The sequence below is a fragment of the Pseudorasbora parva genome, chromosome 22 (genome assembly GCF_024679245.1).
Source record: "Pseudorasbora parva isolate DD20220531a chromosome 22, ASM2467924v1, whole genome shotgun sequence".
In the NCBI taxonomy this organism is placed as follows: domain Eukaryota; kingdom Metazoa; phylum Chordata; class Actinopteri; order Cypriniformes; family Gobionidae; genus Pseudorasbora; species Pseudorasbora parva.
The window spans coordinates 31,750,773-31,764,861 of record NC_090193.1 but is presented as its reverse complement, the minus strand read 5'-3'; the positions used below and the strand labels follow the sequence as shown (position 1 = coordinate 31,764,861).

The window sequence follows — 14,089 nt, the reverse complement described above, 5'->3', positions numbered from 1 at the left end:
ATAATCGATGCCCTGGCTTGCTGCACAGGTACAATGCACAGCTCATCAATCCTGATATCAAATGTTATTGTTGGTTACAGACATCACTACTGCGCTACGTGTTATGTGAGCATTTTTCTCAAGCATTTTTGATGCAAATGCGCATTATGTCTCTCACGGGCCCCTGCAGAACAGGGCAACAGCCTGAATAGGAAAATGCTGCACGATGCAGTATTGTATTTTAAGGCTCTTCATTGTGTCCATCCGAACGTTATCCTATGCACTCTCAGCAGAAGTCGTTGTTTTCATTTTCCATGCGAAGAATCCATCAATACAATTTTATTTTAAAATCACATCGCTATATGTACTGTGTAGCTATTTCCTCTGCTTACACCAAGGACGCTTTCCCGCATTGATTCTGAGCGAGAGGGGTAAGAATATCCCCCCCTTTCCTGGCCCATTAAATTCCCTTAATATGTCTGCATGATATCGATTTCATATGAACCCCCACTTTGATGTTCACAATTTCAGAGTCATGTTTCAGTCCGGCACACACCGCCCAACCTCTCTATGTCGATTGGTTTGTCTTGACTGTACTTTAGGATAGGATTCAATAAAGCCAACCCTATTAACTGTATAAAGTTTCAGAATCACGTCTTGTTAGATGCAATTCGGTGTAATTTTTCAGCAGTTTTAATATGTTCTGCTCATTTAACATTCATTTTGTGTGATTAATTTATACAACTAAGTAGCACAATTGTTATACCCTTTGACCTGTAAGGTTTTTCCTACCAGCTTGAAGTACTATTAATAACTGATGAATTTAATGAATCAATTTCATTTAAAATATAATATAGAAATGTGTGTGTGTGCATGTGTGGGCATTTGTTTTTGTATACAGACTTGAAGCCTATATCTATATACAAATAAAAGCATAACAGGCCTGCAATATTTTATAGTAAGCTCTTTCATGTTGCTTGCACAGTTGCACATATCAGAACTGAAAATTCCAACTTTTGCATTAGTGTTATGTACAGCCATAGATCCGTGGGAGGTCTCCGCCGAGCTGCATGGGAGATATATATTTTCTACGCTTTCTCAGAAGCCCCATTCTCACAGAGCATAAAGTAAAACTCAGTGACAGGCTGTGCGATTAAAAAAACATCTGCACGCTGTCATTCAGTCCTATATTAAAGTTTTATAGAAAGTAAAACTAAAGTGTCAAAGTACAGGTTCTGAACACTGCCAAAGTTTTCGTATGGAAAAACTCAGAGTGATATAATGAATCCGGAAACTCTGGACCTACCCATGGGAATTTCATGAGAATTGTTCGACGTGCAACATGAGATGCTGTAGTATTTCTTGTAAATAGATTCAAGGAATGCGATGTTGTTTGTTACACAATTGTAATATTTGCAGGTGTTTTATACTTTGTCGCGATGCATTATTGCATGTTTGCTCTGTATTCGTTGAACCTTTCGTGATCATAAACATTTTATGTGTGCAGACATAGCCTTGTACAATGAACCCTGAGATATTTGTCTAAATATTCAATGCTGTTCTATATAAGTCTCCTCATGAGCCTAATGTCTCCTCTAAATGTATATATATACATGTGTCTTTATGCAGAGAAAAGTACACATTTTGCAGTAACATTGACTCCAATAGCATAACGTTGAGGTGGGACTATCTATCTGACCAATGGCAGGCTTGTGGAGTATTCAGGAAACCAGTTTGAAACCAGTTATTAGTTTTGCAATTCTGTTTTGTTGCACAACCTTTGGCTTTATAAAGTCCACTCAAGTGATTTTATTTGTTTTCCTTCACAGATCGTATCAGAACGTATTAACCTGATGAATGGTGTTATCATTGGACCTGGCGTGTCTTAGGTAGGGATGTGTGGGCAATAAGCTGCAGACTACTGAACAGTTGTTTTTTTTACTTGTCTTGTAAGGTTTGTAATGTAAGAAATAATACATTAATTAAAATAAAGCAAGCTAATGTTAATACCTTTCAAACTTGGGTACATGTTATTTTGCACACTTAAAAAAATACATTTTCCTTTATTTTTTTAATTATTATTTTTTTCATACAGAAATTACATTCAAGAATAGTTTGATTTAGAATCATTGGAAAATCTGAATATTAAGCAAAATAAAACAAATTCCCATTGTAAATGACACATCTTACAAATTTGATCTGTTTAGAGACTAAAAACGTTTTTCTGCATAACAAAGCCCTATTTTTAAGTATCATCATTTGCTGAGTCTGATTCACTGGTGTACATTTACGGCATTATTTTATGTCTCGCTGTTAGGAATTATATTTTTGTAGTGTTACAGTATTGTTTCCTGAAATATTCTTGGTCAATTTCCAGGAGTAAAAATGCAGTGATGCAAACCTCAAGGTCAGTTATACTGCTATACTGCCATGGCCAGATGGGCATATGACCACTCCAGGGTTTGTGGCGTCTGGAAAAGTTTTTGCCTGAGCTGTCCGACTAGGAGGTATGACCCCTAGGAAATGAATTTTAAAAGTTGTCCATTCACCAAGAGTCATTTCCAGGATTTGCCTGAGGTCTTTGGGGTCACTGAAGAGGATTGTTCTGCCATCTATAAAATGCTTCCTTACCGTTTCAAGGTATTTCTCTGGGAAGCTTAGTTTTGAGAGCTAGAAACAAAAGGAACAAATACACATATTTATATAAAAGACCACATAATAGATTTTTAAATATATATACAGCACATATAGACTGTTCAAATGTTAAGGGTCAGTAAATAAATTACTTCAGCAAGGACACATTAAATTATCACACAAAAATATCAAAAGTCTAGTCTAGACATTTATAATGTTAGAAAAGATTTCACGCTTTTTCAAAACAAAACAAAAATATTAAGGAGTAGCAAATCAACATATTGGAATGATTTCTGTAAGATCATGTGACACTGAAGACTGTAATTATGCTGAAAATTAAGCTTTTTCATCATGGGAATAAATTACATTTTAAAATATAGTAAAATAGAAAACAGTTATTTTCAATTGTAATATTAAATTAACAAAATAAATGCAGCCTTGGTGAGCAGAAGAGAATTTCAGTAAACAAACATTTAAAAAAATCATACCAACCCCAAACTTTTGAATATCGTGTGTAAAGTGTGCTATGTCGAAACGAACTGCTGCTTTGACTTTTTTCATACAAACCTCTTGACAAACATCATCAGTTTTCATGTTCATTACGGTTCGTGACGAGAGGGACTGGAAAGCGTTCCTCCCCGCTTTCTTCAGTCTGCGGCTCCCACGAACCTTGGCCAGCTCATTCTTGATCGAATAATTTAAGTTCACTGTGCAAAGCTTAAACATTTCCATCTCCTCTACAGTGAACTGGAAGTCTTTCCTAAGAAAAATCTCAAACAGCTCAGGGTCTCCATCTCGTTCCAGAAAGTTCTCTACGTCATATCCAATGATGCAGAGCTCCAGACTATTGTAATTGAACACTTCCCATAGTGTCTTGGTATAATCGGCAGCACATGATCCGGCAATCTCGTCACTCTGTTGGTCATCTTCAACACATTGAATAATCCAGCTTAATCTGCAAGGCCAGCGGTCCACCAAAACCACCCACGCTGCTATTTTCTCTGGAGGTGGAGGCTCCAGTCTGTGGGTCTCCATAATCATAATAGTTACTCGAATTGAGTTAATCACTCTTCTCATGGACATGGTGTCTCCAGATATATATGATTGAAGTTTGCTTTTATCTTTTGAGAAGATGCAAGAAAAGGCAGACTCGATTAACCTATTCACTTCATTTAGATTAAGTTCTGCTGCAGCAAAGGTTTCAAAGTTCCCCTTTTTTGCAATCAAAGGGATGACTTGTTCTTCTTTAGTCTCATTGTACTTTACAGAATACTCATCTTCAACAGAGAACGATGTCTCGGGACCTCCTAAAGTAGATGCTGCGTTCTCCTCAAGAGGACCGTCTTCTGAGATCTCAGACTGACCACGGACAATGTTTTCAAAGAGGCTGGACTTTGCTGCATCAGATAGTGGAGGTACAGTGAAGGGCAGTGTGATTATACGATCTAGAAAGTCATATGCAGAGTCTCTTTTGCTTAGACAATCTTCTGCTTGTTGGACCTGCCTAACCAGGACTTCTGGATCAACAGCAAGCACAGAAATGAAGGGACTTTCTTCATCAGATAGGAGAATGTTAATGGCATCCAAAACACCGACAATTTTCTTCGGTGTGCAACGATCCAAATTGGTGATCTCCAACACTACCCTGATCCTCCTCCTTTCGAAGATCTCCATGAAGTAAATGAAGCAGCACAGCAGTCTCATCTCCTTACGAACTTCATGCATTAGTCCCAGCTGCTGACTTACCTTCTTGTTGTCCAGACCTTGCCTAATTTTGAGGTCTTGGCTGAAGATGAGGTTCTTCAACAACAATAATATGAATCGTATAGCTCCAACTGCAGGAACACCAAGCACAGCAATGGCAAAACCTTCCAGCACACCATATCCACTTGATGACTCAACGTTTTCTCCTCCTTGGTGGTCCTTTAGATTAGGAAACCCATATATGATGAGAAAAACCAAGATAAAGAGTGAACCAATAAATCCCATCAGTATTAGTGACCAAATAGGGATGCAAGCTAACTTTTTGGACCTCCAGTTCTTTGGAATATCCTCAATCTTCTTCTTCCCTGCATCTTTCTCTTCGTTGTGTTGGGCAATCCGGAAAAGGCCCAGCTGGAGCTTACCAAAGCTGTTCTGAAGAGCCTTACACAACTGCATTACTAGTCCAGCCCAGAGCAGATCGCTGCCTGCAAAATGCCAAGCGCTGAACCTCACGAACAGATAACGAATGTTCTTCATGTTCTGGTTCTGCTCCGTCCACACAGGCCGATAGAAGAGGAGCCGTAAGATCAGAGAAAGCAGGTTAGAAAGAGACGGTGTAACTGAGCGAGGCTTTCGCCCCTTAGAGTACTTCTCTTCTCTTCTTTTTGCCTCTTGATTCATATGCACTGCACATGGGAGATAAAGAGGCAGAAACATCAGAATCGACTTGGAGGACATCTAGGAGGATTTGTAGGGTCAGCCTTTTGAAAAGAGTGTGCACACCTACCCTCAATGTTCTTGAGCACCATGTTGATCCTGTTGTGACACTCTGAATACAGACCCACTGTCGCAGGACAAGAAACCTTTGTGAGGGTTTTTGATAATGCATAAGCATACACATTATCAGAGGGAATAGCCGTCACTAGAAATGAAACAAAGTTAAAAACGTTCATTTACATTGATGTAGATTTTTCTTTAACTTTAGCTTTGAGGTTTCATAACATGTAGGTGTTATCTTGACTAAAACACAATGATTTATGCCTTTACTACTACGAGGAATAGTTATCCCTAACTTTTATTTGGCCAGTATTTGTTTTCAGGGTGAAGTCTACCAATTCATCTATTTGTTTCAATCATAGGCAACACAATGGTGATGACACACGTGGGTGAAGCATAAATGTAGATAAGACCAATGACTAAATACAGTGCAATAAATGTGCAGAAGACAATTTTTCATTGCTTTATCTGAAAGGGCAAAGTCTCCGTTTCATTCAAACTGAGAAAGAATAATGGATGTTAATAATATGTTGATGACTCTCAGATAGAGCTGTAAAGCTGACTGTGAACTATTTTTGTATCACTAGCATATCGCTGTAACTATTGATTTTTTTTTTAGTAATATCCTTATTCAACAGCTGTAATTTTTGTTTCTTGAGTTTGCAGTTCCTTTTGTATGTATTACGTACCTTTTCCGATTGCCATCAGTCCTGTATTATTTTTGTCTTTAGAAAACACTTATTAAAAAAATCGTATTTCAGTCTTCCTGGAAATCAAACAAAGATACAGAGAAATGACATTGCAAAAAAATACGAAAATAAAATCAAAATTAAAGTGCATACATGTTGAATGGCATGAACACTAATACATTTCTATATTTAGCTGAATTTCTGAAACAAACTATATGAAGCAATGAATTTCTTAAATTTAATTAATCTATGTCAATTTAGCATGTGATTACCAGAAATGAAAAACATACCAGATAATATGGCAAATGCATACCAATCTACATGCTGACAGCAACCTATTAAATTGGAATGTACATAACACATATCGCTTTAACAGTTTGTGTTGCACTTTTGAAATGAAGCCACAATGCAAAGCTCTTTGATTCTCTTACTATGAAAAATATGATAATGAGGAACAGAATGTCTCACCTTCTCCCAGCAGAATTAACAAGCAATCCTTCAGGCACTGTTTACAGCAAAATTGCTAGTAGACTAATATCCATTCTCCATTTCCAGAGATATTTCATGTAGACAGAGGAAAAATGCTTTTGTTTTACCAGATGAAGTAGAGCAGAGAGAAAGTGGAAGAGGGAGTTTGCTGGTGTGTAAACATTAACTGAGAAGGAAGAAACTTTAGGCCAGTTGTAGTTGAACTTTGGACCAGACCTTAAACTTGACTCTGCATGTATTTGATAACTCCAATATAATTTATAACTGAAATTCATGTATTTATTGCTACATTTATTAGTGATACAGTCTTACAGGTTTACTTATTAACTAATCAAATATACTGATTAATAAAAAATAAAATGTAGCAGTTTTGCAGCAGAAATGGCACTATTTAATTTCTGAAAATTACAAGTGACTTGTACTAATGGAGTTTTGGTTCCTTGCGCCTTTGGCTTGCTTAGTTTGGGACACTTAATGTTGAATATTATTAATGATCTGCCTGCACTGAGACATTGTATGAGAGTTGAACTAAGCTGGACAATGGCATTACTGTTTTCTCCAGAGCGACTGTATAGATAAATGAACTAAATTAATATCTTTTTTTACAACAGAAATGAACCATCACTGAACTTACTAACTATGACAATTTTTCTTCTAGATTACTTTAAAGCTGCGTTGAAACACCCTGTATTGTAAAAAGTGCTATATAATTAAAGGTGACTTGACTCACTGTTTACTGTTAAACAAACTAAATCAATATTCTGCTAGTTAACTGGAGATGATTCAATTGTATTACACTCTCTAAAAAAAGTGGAGATACATCTGTGTTCTTTGGGGAACAAAACATACACAATTGGTCTTTAGGGTACAACTATACACTCTAAAAAATTGGTGCTATATAGTACTAAAAGTGGTTCTTTGGCTTGTAATCATAGGGAAACCACTTTAAGTGCTGTATAGCAACCAAATCTTGGTCCTTCAGTGGTTCTTCGCCAGTTCTTTGGGATGACTGAGGTGCTATATAGCACTGTTACCATATACAGAACCTGTATGGTTCTTCAGTGGTTTATCAATGTTTTTTTGGTAAATGTGCTATATAGCATCACTGCCATACAAAGAACATTTCAAGCCCATTTCAAAGAACTAATGTTGGTGCTGTTTAGCACCAAATATAATGGGATATGGCACCTCTTATGGGTTCAACATATCACCATTTGACAAAGGTGCTGTAGAGCACCTTTAAAAATATTGTGCTATTAGGCACCAAAAGTGGTTCCCCTATGATTACAAGCCAATAACCACTTTTAGTGCTAAATAGCACCAATTGTTTTTAGAGTGTACCATTATTTTCCTCAGTTCAGTCCTAGTGAGTTTCTGTCCTGCAGAGTTTGGTTCCAATCCTGAAATACATCCATAGAAGCTCTTATTGAGAATTAACAGAGGTTTGGATTTTGACGTTTTATTTAAAAACGTTGGTCACCATTATGGAGATCAGTGTGTCCTTTAGTTTTTAGACTTGTATTTTTATGTGAGTTTGCGTTTTTGTTACAGTGTAAACAAAACACATAATTGTTCAAAACAAAATAAGCCATAAACAAAATGTATCATGAAGAATAATGTTTGACTAAACTCAAAACTGAATAAAAATATTAATAAATAATATTCACCAGCAATATTTTCTTGCCAAAGACATTCTAAATTTAGATTTTTAAAAGCTTTCTAAGGGGGAAAAGTTTATACGCACACAGATATCAAAAATCAGCATATGAATCTCAAAAATCGTGACATTCTTAATGCTGCAATGCATGCTGGGAGCCATGAGTTATATAATATGGTGGCTTAAAAGGGTTGGAGCTAAACTCTCATCAGCTCTCACTTGCCTACCCCTGACATAACGGTAAAAAAATGTACCCATAGGGCATAGGGGTACCACCCCAGTGATGGTCACTTGTACCTTAAAAGGTACAAGTTTGTACTCTTTTTTTTTGTGACAGTGTAGGTATATCCTTGCCGTTTCACAAAGTCCAGTTTCAAAAAGTGGTGTAAACATATCAACTCTGGCAAAAAGTGTTGAGGACATGTTCCACCATTACACCAGCAAATTACACCTATGACTGCTATAGGAAAAAAATCTCAGCGTTGCGCTTTAGGTTCTTCTTTATTTTGAGGCAACTTACAACTTGGATCAAGGCCCTGTACCAATGTGCACTTGTAGACTTGCTGCACTTACAATGGCTGCCACGTCATGTGTGTGTCCATTAAGTCCACAAGACCGTAGGGTGTCATTTGTCATTTTAGGGTTTCAGATACATTTTATGGTCGATATGTGCCCTCAATACACAGAGATGCAAACCTGTGACATTACGTCTGTACTTTGAGGAAGATCACGAGGACTTTGTATTCCATTTGGAGAGGGCCCAAGTGGTCAGATTTGTGCAGAGCCCCTAAAGAGACATGGGGCCAGATTTACTAAAGAATTAGCATGCGAGCGCAATTCCATAAAAGCGCAGATGGGAGTCGATGGTTAGGGTTAGGGTTAGGGTTAGGGTTAGGAACACAGGGATAGCCGGATCATTTGGCCGGTAAATAATGGCATAAACACCAGTAAATTGACGAGCACAAACTTTTGTAAATCACCTCGCACTATTTATTTAAATACTCTCCTCTTCTAAATTTTACGCCTGAAAGGGAAACTCCTACAAATGCACATGCAATAAGGTCAGCCGCAAAAATAACCCTGTTTTTTTAATGGCAAAAGAGAGTTTTTTTGCTGGCTCAAGCTATTAGTAATCTGGCCCCTGGTGGAAAAAGATGAGATGGGAGGAAAAAACATATTTCAAAACGTTTGCTTTTCACCCCCAAAAAAACAAAAACTTTGCGTTGGCTCACAAATCATTTGCGTTCCCCTGAGAAACTTGCATTTTCTCTCAAAACTTTTGAATTCCCTCGCAAAAACTATTGCATTCCCCCAAGAAACTTTGCACAAATTCGTAAAGCAACATTTTGCAAGTGAATGCAAACTTTCTCAGGTGAATGCAAAACATTTGCAAGAGAAGGCACAACTCATAATTTTTCCACCACCGTGTCCCTTTAGGGGCTGCCCAGCTATGGTAGATGTAGATTTGGCCCAGCTACGGTAAACCTGATTCTGCCCAGTGCAAAACAGGATGGAGCCATTTGTGAGCTGCACTCGGCTCTGATAATGCTTGCCAGTATCGAGTCTGAGCCGCAAGTGCCACTGCACAGATTTCAGCACGATTACCACATGCTATCTGGGAGCTCTCCCAACCAAAGAGATTAAGAATTTGAGTTTGGGAATTGTATTACCATTACAGTTTCATGTATGTTAATCACTGTATGATTTCAACAATTTCAGTGTTATTCTGTTATAAGTCTACAATCGCATTTGCTTCTGTGTATTGTATTTCCTGCAGCATGATGCAATAGAGCAGCCTAGAATATAATACAACAGAATGTGCTGTGTTTCTACGAAGGAACATTTTATGTATTTTTCCTTGAAGGCGCATCTGTCATAGTTGTCCAGGAAACAAACAGAAGAGGAAAATAAAGCTCAGCACAAAGTAAACATGCTTTTATGACTCTAAAATAGCACAGTATAAAGAGAGGGGAAAATATGCAAGGATTGACAGCTCTGTGCCGTTTTAAAATAAATAACAATAATACGTTGTATTACGTGACGGGTTATACATTCTCAATTCACAATAACACCTCCCCTGTTGTGATATTTAAAAAAAAAAAAAAAAATGAAAATCATGTGGAAATTTTGAGGTATCACCATTTTGAAAGCCCTAGTTGCTTTTATCGGAAGAACCTGTTTAAAAATGCCTCAAGCTAATTCACGGCAGCTCTATTCAGCATGAACTTTATATTGAAAATGCATGAATGACTGGTACTTTGTCAGGAGCTAATAACAGTTGGCTGTGCTTATGACTCTTTCAAAGTCACTTTTTTCATTGGCGGTGCTGGATTTCCCTTTGTGGAGAGTGTGGGATTCTGTACATCTCTGTAAATAGATTTCCTAAATTAGATTCCCTAGGCTAAATTAAGTGTGATAATTGGAAGTACAGCACCCCCCAAATGTTTCCCTTAGGATTAATTACAATCGTAGAGACAATCTATCCTGCCTGTTTTCTGCTGTGTAAGATACGGAGGATGTTCTCTTAATGGGTCATTGTATTTTCTCGAATGCATTACAGTTTTCTGTGCATGCAAACCCATAGACTTATGTTTGGAGCTGCAACATTTTTCTTAGAAAAAAAAAAAAAAAAACATAAATAAAGAATCACATGAATGATTGACTGAAAAAAAATGTGGCTTGGGTCCAAAATCAGGAGCACATTATTATTCATCAAAGGAAGTCATACCAGAGGGAGGCTGTTCATATTGGACTTTTGTTTTAAAAAAAAAGTCTCTTTACACGCTTTAGGTTTTAATCATAGGTTTACCACAATCTAGATCACTCTGAAATAAGCCCATCCATCATCTAAGACAATCAGATTGCTGTTTCCATCATAGCTTTCCTCCGTAATTGCCACAATATTACAAAATTAAGGTTTCACGACTCTTTATTCTGCTTCGTTCTGCCTCGTGACTCTCAATTATAGCCTGAAATGAGACATTATAACTTAAATAATGTTTTTATTCTTTTCTTGAATGATTCTCCTCTTGGTTCCCTCGCTTTTAGGGTGTTACACTTTCTCAGCATTGCAGATGTTACATGCCAAGTGGGATGAGAGGGAATGCATTCAAAAGAGAAGGCTGTCTGGATGTATTGTAATATTGGCACACCTGGTATGATGCATGGACCCTGGATTCCAGTTCCAGATTTAGTACTAAGGGGATCACCTGAATGTAGATAAAGTACTTTTTTATAGACAAAGGCATTGCAACACAGGGTCATATTTCTTTCAAATTATACCTCATTAGCATTGCATATCCAATATAAAATAATTGTTTTATCTACTTATGTGACAGTATACTTGCAAATGCCAACTTGACTTCAACTTTAGTTCATTATTATTCCAGAAGCAACTTGCATATTATATTTAGCTATATTGCTGTATTTTAGGTGTGTCTGGTATTAAGGGCTATATTTTGAAAAATTTTTTGTTTTGTTTTTGAAAAATACTGTTTTTTTTGTTTGTTTTTTTTTGGGGGGGGGGATTTGGGGGTCTCCACGTTTAGAAACAATATTGAATATATAAAACATGTCAAAACTCCACAAAGTACAACAAGCATATCGATGAGAACACTCATTTAAACATCAAACACACCAGGACATCTGACTGCACATCACATTCTACAGTATCCCTAAACAGACAAACTTCTCTACAGAGTGCTAGTCACTCTCTGCTGTCTCAGATGATGACATCTTTGTCCTTTTTCGGCCACCATAGCTTCTCTATGTGCTTCAAAAGGGAGGGTTGAGGGGTGGCCGGTTGCAATTTGCAACCTCACCACTAGATGCCGCTAAAATTCTCACCTTTAGAACTGTTTATTACAAATAAATTCCTAAATGCTAAAATAAATGAATGTAAAATCACTAAACGTTATGTTGAATTTACAATCCTATGAAAACTGCATGTACAGAAGGCAGTTCTCATTTTAAATCATCTTAAGGCCAATTCACAATGCACAGACAAACAATAATAATAATAGATTTTATTTATAATGCACTTCATTCCGAAGAATCTCAAAGTGCAACAAAGGGAAAAAATAACCAAAAAAATTTTAACAAGTAAAAATATAGAATACTACAAACAATCAACCCACACAGAAAACTGAACAGAAACAAAGCTGATGCTGAACAGAAAACAGAGCTGATGGTGAACAGAAACAGAGCTGATGCTGAACAGAAAACAGAGCTGATGGTGAACAGAAACAGAGCTGATGGTGAACAGAAACGGAGCTGATGGTGAACAGAAAACAGAGCTGATGCTGAACAGAAAACAGAGCTGATGGTGAACAGAAACAGAGCTGATGGTGAACAGAAACGGAGCTGATGGTGAACAGAAAACAGAGCTGATGGTGAACAGAAAACAGAGCTGATGGTGAACAGAAACAGAGCTGATGGTGAACAGAAAACAGAGCTGATGGTGAACAGAAACAGAGCTGATGGTGAACAGAAAACAGAGCTGATGGTGAACAGAAAACAGAGCTGATGGTGAACAGAAACGGAGCTGATGGTGAACAGAAACAGAGCTGATGGTGAACAGAAAACAGAGCTGATGGTGAACAGAAAAAGAGCTGATGGTGAACAGAAACAGAGCTGATGGTGAACAGAAACAGAGCTGATGGTGAACAGAAACAGAGCTGATGCTGAACAGAAAACAGAGCTGATGGTGAACAGAAAACAGAGCTGATGGTGAACAGAAACAGAGCTGATGGTGAACAGAAACAGAGCTGATGGTGAACAGAAAACAGAGCTGATGGTGAACAGAAAACAGAGCTGATGGTGAACAGAAAACAGAGCTGATGGTGAACAGAAAACAGAGCTGATGGTGAACAGAAAACAGAGCTGATGGTGAACAGAAACGGAGCTGATGGTGAACAGAAAACAGAGCTGATGGTGAACAGAAAACAGAGCTGATGGTGAACAGAAACAGAGCTGATGGTGAACAGAAACAGAGCTGATGGTGAACAGAAACAGAGCTGATGGTGAACAGAAACAGAGCTGATGGTGGACAGAAACAGAGCTGATGGTGAACAGAAACAGAGCTGATGGTGAACAGAAACAGAGCTGATGGTGAACAGAAAACAGAGCTGATGGTGAACAGAAACAGAGCTGATGGTGAACAGAAACAGAGCTGATGGTGAACAGAAACAGAGCTGATGGTGAACAGAAAACAGAGCTGATGGTGAACAGAAAACAGAGCTGATGGTGAACAGAAACAGAGCTGATGGTGAACAGAAAACAGAGCTGATGGTGAACAGAAAACAGAGCTGATGGTGAACAGAAACAGAGCTGATGGTGAACAGAAACAGAGCTGATGGTGAACAGAAAACAGAGCTGATGGTGAACAGAAAACAGAGCTGATGGTGAACAGAAAACAGAGCTGATGGTGAACAGAAAACAGAGCTGATGGTGAACAGAAACAGAGCTGATGGTGAACAGAAAACAGAGCTGATGGTGAACAGAAACAGAGCTGATGGTGAACAGAAACAGAGCTGATGGTGGACAGAAACAGAGCTGATGGTGAACAGAAACAGAGCTGATGGTGAACAGAAAACAGAGCTGATGGTGAACAGAAACAGAGCTGATGGTGAACAGAAACAGAGCTGATGGTGAACAGAAACAGAGCTGATGGTGAACAGAAAACAGAGCTGATGGTGAACAGAAAACAGAGCTGATGGTGAACAGAAACAGAGCTGATGGTGAACAGAAAACAGAGCTGATGGTGAACAGAAAACAGAGCTGATGGTGAACAGAAACAGAGCTGATGGTGAACAGAAAACAGAGCTGATGGTGAACAGAAACAGAGCTGATGGTGAACAGAAAACAGAGCTGATGGTGAACAGAAAACAGAGCTGATGGTGAACAGAAACAGAGCTGATGGTGAACAGAAAACAGAGCTGATGGTGGAAGTCTCTGTAAGCTCCGCAGCACACTGTGGTCCACTCCGTTTTACATTTCTCCCAGTGTCCTGATGACGTCGTTGAGCCCGGTGCTAGCCCGGTGCAAACTTCAGCCACCATGCAGCTCAAACCCGAGGGAGACCACCAGTGAGCAGCCAACACCCAGAAGAGCAACATCAAATGTCTTTCAAACCAAAACCAACCGCAGCAATTCAAACATA

General features: G+C 38.2%; 1 protein-coding gene across 2 annotated transcripts; it reads right to left on the bottom strand.

Moving 5' to 3' along the window:
- Nucleotides 1-2,122: 2,122 nt before the first annotated feature.
- On the bottom strand, nt 2,123-6,408 carry nkpd1 (NTPase, KAP family P-loop domain containing 1). 2 transcript variants are annotated; one of them, XM_067431658.1, is made up of 6 exons: nt 6,252-6,408; nt 6,074-6,118; nt 5,784-5,860; nt 5,105-5,239; nt 3,181-5,003; nt 2,123-2,649 (listed from the first exon to the last, which is right to left on the bottom strand). In XM_067431658.1, the coding sequence occupies exons 3-6, from the start codon at nt 5,797-5,799 to the stop codon at nt 2,392-2,394; spliced, it is 2,232 nt and encodes a 743-aa protein (XP_067287759.1). In that variant the 5' UTR covers nt 5,800-5,860; nt 6,074-6,118; nt 6,252-6,408; the 3' UTR covers nt 2,123-2,391. The 2 variants fall into 2 exon arrangements, with proteins under 2 accessions (XP_067287759.1, XP_067287760.1); XM_067431659.1 differs by lacking the exon at nt 6,074-6,118.
- Between the last annotated feature and the right edge of the window lie 7,681 nt (nt 6,409-14,089).